At 47.5% G+C, this 16,896-nt stretch overlaps 1 protein-coding gene across 5 annotated transcripts in view; it reads right to left on the bottom strand.

Annotated features, from left to right (window-relative positions):
- NTM (neurotrimin) overlaps window positions 1-16,896 on the bottom strand; it is a 925,228-nt gene that overhangs the window by 112,416 nt on the left and 795,916 nt on the right. For all 5 annotated transcript variants that reach the window (XM_061157527.1, XM_061157564.1, XM_061157536.1 and 2 more), the window contains one exon: window positions 9,510-9,635. In XM_061157527.1, the coding sequence (XP_061013510.1) occupies window positions 9,510-9,635 (126 nt within the window). The remainder of the gene's footprint in view (window positions 1-9,509; window positions 9,636-16,896) is intronic.

Raw genomic sequence — 16,896 nt, 5'->3', positions numbered from 1 at the left:
AAGCAGAGTGCCTAGCACAGAGCAAACAGCACACAGTGGTGACTCTCAAGTGTGCACCACAATTCCCCGGGGATTTACCAAAATGCAGATTTCTGCATCCCATCTGAGGTCTGGGGTAGGACCCAGGGGATGCCCATGCTGCTGGTCCAGGGTCACCCCGGAGGGCATTAAGCACATGCCTTCTGGAGACGCTGCGGCCGTGGAGGGGGGCGGTTTCAGCTCCGCCACTTGGAGCTCTGTGTCCTGGGTTGTCTGTGTCCCAAGCCTCAGCTCCCTCATCAGTAAAGCGGCTCATCAGAGGACCTGCCTCACACTGCTGTTGAGAAGAATTCATACGACTATGCTGCATGTTTAGAAGAGTGGATAGCACATTTTTGAATATCCTCAGAGTCTTAGTTATTGTTGTTGGATAATAGAGACCCTGCCATTCAGACTCTAAGGAAAAGGCAGTCATCACAGGTCAAGATAAGATGCAGGATGGAAAAGCAGGTGTAAAGTCAAAGCATCAGAGCAAAGTCCTCGTGGCCAGGACAATCTGATTGCAAACGTCTCCAAGCTCTCCTGGCAGCTCCTGGTGAGTCCTGGCCATGGGATTCCTGAAGCCCTCATCTGGTCTATGGGGATTCCTCAGAGAGGAGGTTTCAGGGCTGTAATGGAGGGTGATGCCCTGCAGAGGCCCTTCTGTACCCCCCAAAGAGCTGCCTATCAGGTGTGCCCCTTAGAGATGGGGTCTCCTGGCCTAGAGGGGCTGCCGTTTTAACCGGCCTTTGTAATAACCGAGCCAGGGCGGCTTAGCATCTGTGAGGAAGACAATACAATCTCTCTACTTTTCTGTTTCCTTTTTCGTTTCATCAAAACAGTTCTGCATGGTAACGGTCACCAAGTGCCCGCATAAATAGCCCAAGACTCAGGAGAGCGTGGGGGAGGATGCTGTTTAGCAGTGCCTGCATTCAGCCGACGTCTCATTCTACAACATTTTTCAAGGGTTTTGAAATAATTGGGTAAAACCACAAACAGCGTCTGTGGTGTGCACTCCTGCCCTCGGTTTCCAGACGGAGACTTGATTTCATATGTTCTCAATTGAGGCACATTGAACTCATTAATTTCCCCACTAGTCTTTTTATGATTTCCCTCTTCTTTGAAGTAGGAAGCTGCACAGCTCTAATATTACTTTAAATCAGATCATAAATATTAAACTTACAAAACCCTTATTGACATTGGCAAATTTTACCCTAAATGTATCTATGTAGCCATAATGTTACAGTTAAAGCAAATTACAGAGTTAAGAGAGTGATCTATAAATGTCTCCCTCCACTTCCTTCTTTGCCACCTTGATCTGTGTTTAAACCATTTACTTAACAAGTTTGTGGGTCGTTTCGCCCCATACCTGAGGATGGGCCGCTGGTTTATCTCCATCATAATGAACTGCTTTCTCTGTACAGGTTGGACCTAATACCGTATGCACCCCTGCTCCGCGGGACAGGAGATCCACCACTTTCCATTATTATGCAATTATTTTTTTTCTCCCGCCATCAATGAGCGCTGTAATATCTTTTGCAATAGCAATTATGTGTTCCCTCCTGGGATGGCTACTTGGGGTACTCTGGGAATTTTAATCAAGCACCTACGTTAATTAGAAAATCACGGGAGTGAGGGAGGTGCTGAGGAAGCACCTTTGACGATCTATCCTTTCTGGCAATTGACTGAGCTTGAGTCCTTTTGTAAGGACTTAACCTTTTCAGAGGAAGGAATTTTAATTTCCTCCTTTTTGTTCTTGTCTTCTGGGTGGGAGAGGAGAGGAAGGACTGGCCTGGGCGATGGAAGCCGCCAGGGTGAGGCGCCTGCTGTATGTTGTCAGCTGGGCACCCTGCATTGGGAAGCATGACTGTCAAGCCACTTCCACCTTGGCAGGGCCTGGTCAGCTCTGTTCTGCAGATGAAGTGTCTGAGGCTCAATCCTGGGTCTACTAGGGAGCCGGTTCCCGGGGCAGGGGGGTGGGGGGTGGGCAGGGAGGGGAGGGAGGAGAGGCATTTCTTACACGAACTCCTTTGATTGGTTTGTGAAACGTGATGATGCAGATACGACATTCCTGGATCTTACCCTTTCCTTGCTAAAGTTGATTTTGATTTAAATTATGCACCAGACTCAACTTTAAAAGGGAAGAAACATACTCCATCTGCACCATGGACACTTGGTCCTTCCATGATCCCCTACAGTGCCTGCTACTATCAGGTCCTGCACTCAGCACTGGAGGTAAAAAAACTGCGGGAGACCTGCCGCTGCTCCCCGATCCCATGGACAAGGGGTCGGGGAGTCCTCCAGAGCCCTGGGGCAATGGCGAGCATCGCCACCATGCAGAGTGCTGTGGGGTCTCGGGGGGAAGGACTGAGGTGCTCTACCAGAGGAAAGTCACCAGAGGCTCTCAAACAGGTAGCATTTGAGTCTGGTCTTAAGAAAAGAGTAGGACTCGATCGAGAAGCTACAGGGAGATGTGTAAGGAGAGCAGGGTGAGTCCTAGGAGGAGGTGAACCTCAAGCCCCAGTGTGACCCACAGCACGAGCCGGGGGGACGCTTGGAGTCTATGACCAGATCCTGAAAGTTCCAGGTGCCGTGCCGAGAAGCAGGAACAAAATCCCAAGAAAGGAGCGCATCTTCAGAGAGGGTTCTCACTGCCCCAGCGGGACCCAGGCCCTCAGCTGTCGAAGGGAATGCAAATGCAGCTGGACCTGCCTTCAAAGTCACCCATTTCGGGCAAGTCACCTCCAGCCAGGACAAGGAGTCACGGCAGGTGGTCAGAGCCTCAGACAAGGGCCAGACATTGCGCACGGCTCAGAAGAAAGGAGCGGCTGGACCATTCTCACCTGTCCTCAGGAAGCAGATGGAGAGAGCAGACACACTGCTCGTCACCCCGGCGCACCTGTGGGAAGCAACACCTCAGGGAAGAAGCCTTCTGCTCACTGCCTCGCCCCCATTCCAGCCTTCCAGCAGAAGACAGGCGGGTCCCTCACAGCTCAGCAGGCCCCCTTGCCAGGGAGCCTCCCTGACACAGAGCCAAAGAACACAGATGCCCAGGCCGCCTCTCCTTCAGGCCCCTGTTTCTCGGGAACGGAGGCTAATCCCTGGCTTCACACCCCAGGCAGTGACTGGAGAGGTCATTGAGGTCCGCGCCCCCCACACCCCCACCCGGCTTACGGCAGAAAAGATGTATCACCTGTACCGCTAATTTCAGGGCAGCCACCAGGACAAGGTTCCACGAAGTTGTCCAGGGTGGGCGTAGATAGGGACCTTTCATGAAGATCTTTGTCTTTCCTGCGTCTTTTTTTTTTTTCGGCCCCCACCTTCGGGGTGGTGAACATTGGTGGGCGAGGTGAAGCCTTTAGTGCCACTTTGTCCTCTGCCCTCCCATCCCCGGCGTCTCTTTGCCGGAGACTTCTTTTCTTGTTGGCCGTCCTAATGATCCCCATGCCACGCGGGGCCCCTGACGCGGGTGCTGACAGGCTGCTCATTACTGCCAGGGTGCCGCGTCAGCCGCTGGCACACCGGAGCTCCCCTCCTGACACCCTTCCGCAGAGCTGTCACCAGAGTTGCGGCACCTGCCAGCTTTGGTTGAACTCAAGCTGTGATACCTGCAACGCCAATTAGTACATCCGTGTCCTGCTCAGCTGGGGAGGGAGGCCTGTCAATGCTGACAAATGAGAAACGGGTGGGCACGGAGCCAGGGGAGGGCCTGGTGGCGGGGGGGCGGGCCAGGGAGGGCTCAGAACATTGGAGAAGCCCTCCCATCCGCAGGTCACCCTGTCCTCACCAGCTGGTGCCTTGGAAGGCTCTGAGAAACAAGGATGGGCCTGGACAGCTGACCGCCCCCTGGGTCCTCAAGTCCAGCAGGGGAGCTCAGGGAGGTGGGGGAAGGGGCTGGGCAGCGGAGGCAGGTTGCCCACCCCCACCGGTGAGGGTGTGGAACGCTTGCAGAAGCATCCGCCCTGCAATGTGGAAGAGATGGGCTTGGTGTGCAGCTCAATGGATGGAGAGTCTGCCTCTAACTCTGCGCCCCCCGCACCCCTGGGGTCTTTGTGGGGCTGCGAGAAGAAACATTCCCCCTCTACACCACCTCAGTTCACACACTGAGGGATGGGGGGAGAAGTTTTAAATAATATTTCCTTTTTGTTGTACTGATTTCTTTCTTTGTATTATTATTATTATTATTTAACCCACGAGGAACAGTACATTTTCATGGACTACTGAATTCACTCTCTTTGGGAACACCCAGGATTGATTTACGAAACCGTTGGAAGTTGTCGTGGGTTTAGGCACAGGCGAGTTGGGATGATGAGCAAGTGTACAAAAGGCTCAGGTGCCCGGAAGGGCCTGCTGAGTTACGTGTCAGAGAAACAGACATTGCAAAAGTGACTGCAGTGAGGCAGTGATGAGGACAGGAGGCAGCCCACCCAAGATCCACCTCCAAAGATGTTTGGGAGCCATCTCAGTCCTTGCAAAAGAGAACTCAAAAAGGAGTCACTCCTTCGAGGAGACATCCAGCTGCCACAGCAGCTGCCCCACCAGAGGGACTTCCAGAAAGACTTGAGAAAATCTCCTGAGAAAAAAGACCAGAGAAAATCTCCTGGAGACTCACCAGCAGAGTCTCAGCAGGAAACACATCAGATATGGACCACAATATCAAAGTGGAAGAGAATTCCTCAAGGATGCAGATGGAATCTTTGAATTAGGTAGGAGAACGGTCATGCCCTTGGGGGTAGCAGCAAGCACAAAGGTTGTTTATGGAATCACATATTTCTTAGATGCTTTCTGGGTGCTGGGTATTGAGTTAGGAGGTGGAAGATCTGAGAAAAGAGAGACACAGGTCCTGGTCTCAAAGAACTCATGAGCCAGAATCTGGACATCTCTGTGGACTGATTGCTGGACCCTCCTGAGCCCCCTGCCAATACCCAAGTTGCAAGCTTCCTCCCAATAGCCTTGGTGACATAGTCATTTTCAGTGTTGTATTTGACAGGATAAAGGCTGAGGTAGGTGTACCCAGAAGGACTGCTTTTTTTAGGATGGTCAGTGAGCCCAGACCCCATAGGTACAGTAGCTGGACTCAGCCTTCAAATGGGCTTCATGGAGGGCTCCCAGAGAGGTGGAAATACAGAAATCTCAGCTTCCTCTCTGAAGCTCTGACAGTCCAGTGGAAGCTGGAGACATAAAACTGGGCTTTGAGAATACTTTCCTATGAATTGTGAGGTCTTAAAAAGCATCTCTTAGGACACACTGGAAGAGATGGGATATCCATTTACTTAGAAGACTCGGGGGAATAGACAGCATTAAAGGTATTCTTTTGGATAAGAAAGGGCTGTGCTGAGGTAAGTTCTTGAACATCTCGAGAAGGCAAAGAGAAGACAAGACACAGAATCACAAGTGGGGGCTGTGTCTGAGGGACTCTGGGGACCACTGCTGGTCCTCCAGTGCCTGGAGCAGCAGGTTAAAATGGGGGATTCAGCAAGGGGCCATTGCGACATTTGTGTAGCTCCAGGTGGCATTTCTGTAGGAGAAAGTAAGATGGGCTTTTTGTCCTGAAAACACCAAGTCAACACCTGGACCCTTCAAAAGAGGTATGTACAGTGAGGGCGGGTATATCTCTATAAAGCTAGTACACCTTCTTCTTGAACTCCTGGGAGCTCTAAGTTCATAAAGGGAGCCAAAAAGACATACAACCAGTACTAACAGGTGAAATGTTACTTCTCACATTCTACGGCAATGTCAAGAGGTGGCCTGAGAATTCTTAGTTTCCCTCTATTCTGGAAAGGGACAACTGAGACTTTTGCCTCCTGATGTAACGTGCCAAGCAGACAGCTTCTGAGAAAGACCCTGCCACCCTCTCCCCACCATGAGATCATTCCCAGCTTCTGTATATCTGGATACATAAGCCACTATTATACAATGGCGGTTAACACTTCTTTATTTTGTTTCCACATAAAGGCAGTGAAATCTGGGACCTTATGTTAAGTGAAATAAGTGAGAGAGAGAAAGACAAATATCATATGATCTCAGTTATATGGGGAATATATATATATATATATATATATATATATGTATATATATATATACACACACACACACACACACACAAACTAAACCAAAACACATAGATACAGAGAACAGAATAAAGGTTACAGGAGGGGAAGTGGGGTGGGGGCAGGTAGTGAAATGGGAGCAGGGGGTCAACTGTATGGAGATGGATGGAAGCCAGCCTTTTGGTGGTAAGCTCACTGCAGTGTATACAGAAGTCAAAATATAATCTTTTATGCATGGAACTTATATAATGTTATAAACCAATGTCAGCTTATTGCAGGGAGCACCATATGAGTTGTGATAGAGGAAACTAGGAGTTTTCAGAAATGTGCAGAACAAACAGATCGTGCAGGAAAGAAGATGTAGTGAAGCCATCAAGGTTGCCCACCGTGTCCGGCCTGGGTCCGCCCTCCTTCAGGGCTTTAATGGGTGTGAGTATAATAATGCCCTTGATTGAGTCATGACCTGCCCATACAGAGTGGCACCAGGGATGACAGAGGCTCTGTCTTTGGAGCCTTTGCTCAGGTGCAGGGCATCTTTTCTTCCAAGGAACCCCCATCCTGTCCACATGTATATAAAATAAGCTGCATTTTGCAGACACTTAGTGGGGTGAGATGAAGCTCTGGCCGCTAAGGGTCTCCAGCTTCAGTTCGGGCTTGGCTGCAGCCCAATGAGAGCTCTCATCTCCAAATAATCAGTCACTGAGAAAGCAGCACCCCGTGAGCTCCGAGGTGATTAGTTATCACGTGGCGTGTCTCTCGTCAGCTTGAATCTGGGTAGCTAATCCCGACCAGGGATCTGGGAAAAGCTGCGCGTCTAAATTACTCTGATCCACAGGTAGATTCTGATTATCCTGCTCCTCTCCATCTTGATCCATCTTCTGTTTCCATAGCAGCTAAAACCCCAGGAAAATGGATGCCTCTGGCTGGGGCTCAGGTAAAGTCCCCTGGGGAAATGAGGCAGCTGGATGACCGGGGTGGGGGAAGGATGCTAGCGCACAGCGGTGCGAACCTCAGCAGGAAGATCGGAGAGGGTGCCAACACAGCGGGGAGACAAAAGTGATTATGAGGGGAAGAGAGAGAAAAGGAGATGACAATGTGGGATGAAATGAGATGGAAGGGGAACGTGTAGGAGGCTGTGAGAGAGAGGAAAGCAGAGAACAAAAAGAGAAAGCATGAAAGGGCAGGACAAAAAGAGGAGACATACGGAGGAGAAGGGAAGAAAGGAAAGAAAAGGAAAGGCAGAAAAGGAACCTAGAAAAGGACAAAGAGCTGCAGACTCAGAGGAGGGATGAGAAAAGACATCAAACAGGAGTCAGAGGGGGACTTGCAGGATGGAGGGAGAGGTGCCTCCTGACAGAAGCAAAGTCCATGATGCTGAGATGATGAATGCTCTGTGGATTCTCAGGGCACGGACCGTCCCAGTGTCCAGCGAGAGCGAGGACCCGACATTTACAGGGATGAACAGCACGCACATTGAACCAGAAAGTCTGTCCACCTGGACACCCTTCCCTGGGATGTGCCCCAGGACCACTTTTCATCACTAGCGATCTCATGCCCAGTGGAACCTCTTCCCAGATTGTGGGCCAGTCCACCTGTAAGGTCAGCTCCAGTTAAGAGACTGGCAGAAACCTAAGCATCTCTCTGATTCCCTCGCTCACAGTGGTGCCTTCAAGTATGGTGGCTACGGAGAGTTCTCAGGGTTTCAGCTAAACACACTGAAAATCTCACCCCTTCTGTGAAAATGTCCTTAGGGCAACTTGTCACCCCAAGAGAGGGAATTTGCTATCTGGGGCCCATGCAGTCTTCTTCAACTGATTGTATTGAATCCCAGGTGTAGCGGACCCTGCAATGCCCCGCCTTCTTCAGGAACAGAGGACACCTGGCCTGGGGTGGGCCAGACAGTCCTCAGCTCCAGCAGGAAGAGAGATATCTGGCCTGGGGTCACAGCCCAAATTCTGTGACCAACTACAGTGCTGGTGTGAAAGGTCACCCCCATAACTTCAGTAGAGGACACATATATATACATATATATATCAGATTCTTTTCCATTATAGGTTATCACAAGATATTAAGTACAGTTCCTTGAGCTTTATAGTAGGCCCTTGTTTATCTATTTTACAATAGTGGGTATCTGTCCTTTAGCATCTTAAACCTTCATTGAGTCAACAGTGCACTTACATACACACATGCCTACCTACAAACACACTCATGTATACCTACATACTTACATAAATGTATTTTAGGCTAGCCATATACAAGCAATGAAATTTAAGGATTTTTATTCAGGTCTCGGCTCAAATGTCACCATGTCAAATGCCTTTCCTGACCAAACCTCTTGTCCTTCTGTCAACATATCCTGTTCTATTTTCCCATCCTTATCACCACTTATTATTATTATTAATACTACTGGTTATTTGTATCATGGGGATGTGAGCTCATGAGAGCAGAGACTTGCCTGCTCTGGCTTATCACTATATCCCCAAACACTCAGTTGATATTTAAGAACCAATGAAACCATGTAATGTACGTTGCATAAAAGCTAGCTTTATAATAAATGATGCCCATGCTCAGTCACTTAAGTTATGTCTGACTCTTTGTGACCCGATGGATTGTAGCCTGCCAGGCTTCTCTGTCCATGGGATTCTCCAGGCAAGAATACTGGAGTGGGTAGCCATGCCCTCCTCCAGGGGATCTTCCCGACCCAGGGGTTGAATCCTCATCTCCTGCACCTCCTGCATTACAGGTGGATTCTTCACTGCTGAGCCACTGGCGAAGCCCTTAATAAATGGCATCTTGCCTTAAATTGTTAAAGTTTCAGATTCAATCTATGCGAGCACAAAACAAGACTTAGTCTGGTCTACAAAACATCTAGACATTTAGACAAAGTGAGTTTTGCAATTTGGTCACACATTAAGTGATATTTGTTATCTAGGATTAATCAGAGTAGAACGACAACAAAACCACACAAGGACTGAAGGCCTAGCGACCAGATTCTTGGCAATGTTGAAGCAGTACAGACCTGGAAATGTTCATTTTAGGAACATGGCCATGCCAAGCTCTCATCCATCATTGTGTGTCTGTGTTTTCTCTCTTACCACAGCCAGCTGAACAACGCCACCAATACCGAACTGAGCACTCTACCATCCAATGTGACCAGAAAAGTCAGCCAGGACATCCTACCATCATTTCACCCAGAAACAAGGGAGGTTGATCTCCCAGGGATTGCATCAATCCCCCAGTGTGATTTCTGGAATCTTAGCAGTTATGCCAGTCTTGCATTGAGAACACCGATATTCTCAGCAGAGCTACGAGTATATTGTTACCAGACCACCAAGAATGTGGGATCCTTGTGACCAAGCCACTAGCACCATAACCTCCTGCCAGAGACAACGATTCTCCCACTACCTCGCATGACATGATGGACCAAGCTGCTTCTCTTACCTTTGGGGGAGATGTGTCTCCAGGTAACCGTGGGCTCCGGTCTACCCGTTGCTATGCAGGTGAGGCTGATGTTGTTGCCTTCGTTAATGGAGATATCTGAAGAAATCTCCACAATTTTGGGAGATACTGTGGAGACGAAACAGGCAGAAGGAAAATTAAAATTTTGCTGAAGTATTTCTTTGTTGTCTTCAAAGGGGAGTGGGCAGAATAACCCAGGGACAGAAACGCAGGGGCTACAGTTAATGAGGAGGAACTAGAGGGATCACATTACGCATGAGAGAAACATCTCACCTTGACTTCACCTTCTATTTCCTCCTATTTAAAGGCAATGTCGGAGAGCCTGGGAACATGGCTCAGATGGTAAGGAATCTACCTGCAATGCAGGAGACATAGGTTTGATCCCTGGGTTAGGAGGTACCCTGAAGAAGGGAATGGCAACCCATTCTAGTGTTCTTGCCTGAAGAATTCCATGGACAAAGGAGCCCGCCTGCCCATAGTTCATGGGGTTGCAAAAAATTGGACACAACTGAGCCACAAACACTTTTAATATGTATTTTCATAGTAAAAATACAACAAATATTTATAGGATGGAATTATAACAGTTGTTCAAGGGAACCATTTCCCCAACTAGCTACATGTTTACAACAACCTCAAAACCATGCGATTAACACGTGTCCTTTCAGTTCTACCAACATTGGTTCTGACACACTAGTGCTTCAAGTTTGCCTGGCCTCTCTGTCCGATTCTCATAGGTGTCTTCACATCAGTTTTCCTCCTTCAATCAGCACACCTCTGAGCCACCCCCAGGTGTCTTTCCAGAACCCATGATCCCCCAAGACACAGTGTCACCTGGCCTGCAGGAGACCCCAGGCAAGCTGACCATCACCCTTACTTCCCAGACAAGGCTAAGACCCCAATGCAACCCTCACTCAAAAATAAGACTGGTTGGAACTTTCTGCACTTGCCTTTTCTCTTCTGGAACTATTCATCACTCACTCCTGGTTATGCTGGATTTTCTCCTCCAGAAACGGGGGTGTCTGCAGATAGCTGTTCTTTGCCATTTTCCCTCCTTCTCCTGAAAACTGACTTGCCATCCATCTCTAAGCCCCACCCAACCAGGAATGCTCATTAACAAGCATACACCGGACTTTGTTTCCTGAGCCTCAAGCCCTTGGTTCTGATTTTGGTCCCCAGCACCTTTCTCCAACTGTCTAGACTGACTGGAATCATTCAAGGCCTGGTTGAGCCAGCATCCCTTCCAGGAGGTCTTCTAGGCCATGTCCAAGAGCACTCCCTCTCCATCCTGGAGACCATGTAGCTTCCTCCACAGTATTAAAATTAGCTGGTTTACATAACATGTGTCAAATTTTTCTTTGACTATACATGATTATACTGGAAGACACTGCACAAGAGCCTTGCTCATCATTTTATTTTCTGCTGTCTCCAATACAGCTCCTTGCATAAAGCAAGCATCAATTCATCATTTTTAGACTTAAATCCACATGGAGCTTCAGGTAGAAGCAGTGTGAAGGTGGATGTAGCCAGGGCTAGGGAATGACCCCAGCCTCTGAGATCTGAAACTTCTAAGACATATCATTGTGATTTATGGCTGTATCATTATAAAAGCTAAATTGAAACTTCCAGAAAAGAAAGAAACTTGATGAGTTAATGACTGAACACTTGATTTGCTGACCATCTGAAGGATCCCAATTTCTAAGCTCTCTAAGTCATTTAAATCTGATGCGTTTTATACACACAGTTTTAACTGAGACTTGTAATTCTTGAAGCCCCAGCCCTGATCCTGCCCCCACTTGGCAATCGCACAGCCTTGCCTGTTTCTTAGAGGACAGGCTGCTGCAGAATGACGGTGCTGGCCTTGCAGACATCGCTTCAACTCTGCAGGTAAGTAATTTATTGATCTGTAAAGCACTCTGAGATGCTCTGCAAGGGATTATGTCACGCCAACGCCATGCAATAAAATAAAAAATGATGGACTTTGTGAACACAGGGTGATTTAGGGTTTGTAGTTGGAAGTGTGCTCAAAGTACATTTTAAGTGGAAATCAGGCTGGGTAATGAATTACTCTTGCTTTGGAAGGGCTTGCTGGGAGTTCATTTTCCTGGCTTCTTACATGATAGCTAATCTGCTAATCATACACTAGAGAACAATGGAAAGTCCCTGAGTAGAAGAGGAGGCAGTTTGGGCCAGAGCTGTCAGCAGAGTGAGTATATCAAATGAGACCATCACACCTCATGCTTGGAAGAATCATCTAGAATTGTCTCCCTCCTCTCACAACTGGAACTCGTCCAACTCATGCAGCTGAAGTTGGTGAAATGCTCACTGGCCTTTCAAACCTGCCTCAGAGTAGAGCTTGAAGATGGCAGACTGCCCTGAGATGAACTTGAAAGGCAGACCATGCAGGGCAGAGAGGTGAGGTGGTCTGACCAGAGGTGCGATCCCAATTATCGACCCTAACTGGCACAGTGCCTAAGATGCAAGGAGTTTACAAGTATCATTGTCTAGGTGGCAACTGCTAACATGCTGTCAGTATTTAAAATTAAACTAAATCAACAAGGATGCACTGTGATTGTGGCTAATACATGTTCATAAGAAGATTTTGGCCAATGGAGATAGGGCTACTTACAATTTTATTTTGTTTCCATGGATACATCCTGCATCTTACCTTGGCTAATCAAGCAGGCTGTTAGAAACATATTAGGAATAAAAGTAAATGAAAAAAAAAAGAAACATACTAGGATTGCATTGCTTTCATTCATTCATTCACACATTTTTTCACTCATTCATCCATCAATATTCATGGAGCACTTCCATAGACCAGTGTTGTGCTCAGCCCCAAGGATATGCCAATGAAAAGACACAGTGCTTGTCCTCAAGGAGTCCACAGTCTAGAGATGCAAAAACCAGATCAGAAACAAATCCCTTTAATGTATATGATAAGGTGGTGAGGAAATGCAGAGAGAGACACCCTAGCCAGCCTGGAGATGGATGTCATGGAGGGCTCCTTGGATATGAGACACCTCAGACAAGTCCCAGGAGATAAGTAAACATTAATCAGTTCTGAGGAAGAAAGGCATTCCAGGCAAAGGAGGTGATGTTAGAAAAATGCTATTACTAAGAATTTTGATGGCCAAGCATCATTGTTAATGGCAGAATAGCCACTGAAGGAGACAGGGCCAAAAGTCACTCACCAAACACTGAGTAAGAAACTTCCCTGACGGTCTAGTGGTTAAGATTTTGCCTTCCAATGCAGGGGGTGCGGGTTTGATCCCTGCTCGGGGAGTTAAGGTCCCACATGCCTTACAGCCAAAAAATCAAAACATAAAACAGAAGCAATATTGTCACAAATTTAGTAAAGACTTTAAAATTGGTCCACATTGAAAAAAAAAACAAAAACTATTGAGTGAACACCTACTGCATACATAACTGTGGGTTAGGTGTGTGCATGATGTGCAGAAATGCACATGTTTTGTTGATCCTCCATGAACTTACAATCTATTGGGGGAAACAGTGCCTATAAACATCCCAGTGCATCACAGGCTTGTGTGCGACTGGACACCACAGTACAGACATTAAGTTCCGTGAGCTAGTGTGGGAGAATCACAACCAGTGAGGGTATGGGACAGTTTTTCCTGGGCCACAGAGTCTAGTGTAGGGATCGACAATGGGGAAACAGTCAAGAAGGTGAAGGGAGTCAAGCTGCTGCAGGTGGGACAGAAGTACACGGGCACAGATGGGAAGGCAGGAATCCAGGGTGCATGTAAGGAGGCAGTCTACCCACTGCCAGAGGCAATGGAGAGCAGTGGTCCAGATCCTGGATCTACTGCACTCAAGCTGGGCAGTCTTGGCCCCGTCACCCCACCTTTCTGTGCTTCACATCTTCATGTCATGAAGCCAAATGCATGTACTTCACAGGGTTCTCCTCAGGATTTAGGGGTAAGTTTGTGAACTGCACTTACAGAAGTCCCAAGCTATGTGAAGTGTGCAATAAGTGAGTTTTAGTATTAGGTGAGGACTTCCCTGGTGGCTCAGCTGGAAAGAAGTGCCTGCAATGCAGGAGACATGAGTAGACACGGGTTTGATCCCTGGGTCGGGAAGATCCCCTGGAGGAGAAATGGCAACCCATTCCAGTATTCTTGCCTAGGAAATCCTGTGGACATTGGAGCCTGGTGGGCTACAGTCCATAGGGTCACAAAGAGTTGGACATGACTGAGCATGTATGTACAGTGCTTGGCAAATATGTATGTCAACACAAAATGAATGGTAGATAAATTTTAACCCACTCAAGGATTAGCCCACTTCCTGGGTTTTAACTCCATCCTATAGGCAATGGCAAGCATTTGAAATTGTTTAAAAGAGGAAATACTATATATATGTATATAGTAAATATATATACATAGTAATATGCTTTAAGCAAAATAAGCTTGTAACAAGGTGTCAGAGAGCAAATACACAGAAATTCAGGTTGAGAAATCAATTTCTACAAGTGATGTTCAAGGCCTGGGTTAAACCGTGGGCTCTGTAAGGGTGGAAAGAAAAGGGTGGGTTTGAGAGCAACGCCAAGGTCAAGCCGTGGCGCCTGGGGATCCCAGGTGGTGGATTCAGGAGCCTGGAGTCTGACATGAAGGCCATTTTGTTCAACAGCAGCTGGATGGCTCATACCTTTACATTATATGAATAACTTCTTTGGGGCAGAACATTAGTTTGATTCTGTATTAGACAAGCTCATGGGGATGATAAGGGACCAGTAGACTGGCAGGAGTATCTTGTTGGCAGCTGGGATCACACAGTTGAGGTCTGGGGTGAGTCTGAGATTTGCAAAACGTTCATGGACCCTTAAAGAGGCCATCAGCTTATTTCCACATAGATGCACGTGACATCTCTGCTGACTTCTGAGGTCTGAATCTAGAAAACTGATCCCTATCGAACCAGAACAATCGAGAAATGGTCAGGTTAGAATGGAAAGAAAGGTGGAAACCCCCTCCGTCACGCTCTTTGGATCCAGTTCCACGTTACTGTATTATGTTAAGGTATAATCTGGCTCTTTTTGAATTTTAATTCAAATGTGTAAATAATTAAATAACATAATTATTAAAACAGTATTCTGGGGAACTTCCTCACTCTTCATGTAGCCTCCACTGCCCAGGTGTTAGGTTCTAATAATTATGTCATTAATAAATAGCAATTGGCTGTTTTTAGCACACAGTAGATACCCTATTAAATCCAAATTAAGATGCTTTATTAGCCTTTCACGGTCCTGTGGGGCTGAGGATGCGCAGAAGTGCCTTGGACCAGGCTCCTGAGGACACATACAGATCTAAGCATCTTAGATGCTGCCTTTGCTGCTGATGGCATGCCCCCCTACACACCCACCCCCTGACCCCCACCTCCTCTCTGCAGTGAAGATCTGAGATGCCCATCGCAGCTCAGGACTGTTCTCACAGCAAGGGTTGCATCACAGCTAAGGCCTTGAGACCTGTGTCTTTACAGAATTAAAAGGACCCATCTGGAATACCCTCCATTTGCCTGGTGTCCAGAGACACCCAGGCCTGGGTCTATAACCTGGTGTAGGAATGTCCAGTCACTGGCTTCCCTTCCTCCCCAAACACATCAGGTCATTCTTTGGTTCTTCATAGTTTCCTTCCTCCCCACTCTTCGCCTGGCCAGGTCTGTCTTACTCTCTAAACCTTAGCTCCTCCATGAAGCCTTCCTCCATCATCTTTCCTGATCTCCCAAGGAAAATGTAAGCCCAACTGGTTGTCTTGTTCACGAAGCATTATGCACACAACAGGAAGCTGGAACACAGTTTGTGTTCAACATGTAGGTTTTGAATGAATGACTGACTGAATGAGTGCTTTGACAAGGCTGTATGGGAATGTAAGTACACTGAAATAACTAAACTTCCTCAACATCTCTAAATAGCCCTTGAAGGCTTTCAGATTATATAATCATTTCAATGGTTCCTGTTTATTAAACCATTGTTGTTCTTTTCTAGTAAGTCATATCTGACTCTTTGCAACCCCAAGAACTGTAGCCCACCACTCCTCTGTCCATGGGATTTCCAAGACAAGGATACTGTAGAGGGGTATCATTTCCTCACCCAGGGATCGAACCTCTGTCTCCTGCATCTCCTGCATCGGCAGGTGGGTTTTTCACCACGCACACCACCTGGGAAGCCCCACTTTATCTTACCCCTGCATTAATCCACAAGTAGATATTATTTCCAAGCTGACCAACTATCCTGGTTTATCTGAAAGTTGGTTTATCTGAAAGTTGGGCTTCCCTGGTGGCTCAGACGGGAAAGAATCTGCCTGCAATGCGAGAGACCTGGGTTCGATCCCTGGGTTGGGAAGATCCCCTGGAGGAGGGCATGGCAACCCACGTCAGTATTCTTTCCTGGAGAATCCTTATGGACAGAGGAGCCTTGTGGGCTACAGTTCATGGGGTTGCAAAGACTGAGCGACTAAGAATACCTAGCACACGGGTGACTCCCAGAACATGGGAACTTCCGCGCTGAAACCAGAAAAGCTCCAGGCAAATGGAGATGCCTGGGTCACCCTCATTGTTCCCTTCCCTACATTTTACAGGTGAAGGTACATCTTCATCTGTAATGTGGAAGGAGTTTATAATGCAGAATTTTTAAGTGTTTTCTTTTTAATGAGCAGATAGATGGGCTAGAAAAATAAGAAATGCATGTCGAATCATGGATGCACACACAAAGAATAGAATTCGACCATCTCATACCTGCACTGAGACTGTGAGTTCCTGTTGTGAATTAGAAATTTTATAGCAAGCGTGACTCCATTATTTTATTGAATCTCACAAGAATGCTACGAGATGACACTATTATGATTCTGATTTACAGATGAGGAAACTAAGGCTTTGTGAGCTGTTAGTGATGTGCTCCAGGTTATCCAGATGGTGAGACACAACTGCAGCTTATGTCTGATCCCAAATGTGTTCTCTGCCCACAGAGTTAGTGCAGTGGAGTGTGGGCGCCCTGCCTGGGGTTGTCTGGGTCTGGGGTCTTGCTGACGCACCCTCCCACAATGGGCACCTGACTTCGCAGCTCCCTGTGACCACCTGTCCGCCCACAGCCCTTGGTTATTCCTACATAGCATTGGTTTCTATTAGGAGAGTGGGTGAGAGGTTTCATCAGTATACTTTTGGACCTTCCAGTGTCTGCATGACTGTTTCATTATCTTTCCTATCCATCACTGGCTCTTCCTAACCTTCCTTCTCTTTTGCATCGGCCTCGCCCTATGCACCGGACCCCAGAGCTGCAGCTTCTGGGGAGTGTTCATGTGAGACAGGCTGTAGCTGCCGCCTCTTGCAACCAGGGGTCCTAGCTGCCCCTGTATTGTGACAG

Source organism: Dama dama, chromosome 2 (genome assembly GCF_033118175.1).
Source record: "Dama dama isolate Ldn47 chromosome 2, ASM3311817v1, whole genome shotgun sequence".
Classification (NCBI taxonomy): domain Eukaryota; kingdom Metazoa; phylum Chordata; class Mammalia; order Artiodactyla; family Cervidae; genus Dama; species Dama dama.
Note: the sequence above shows the minus strand (reverse complement) of the source record. Positions and strands in the feature narration are given on the sequence as shown.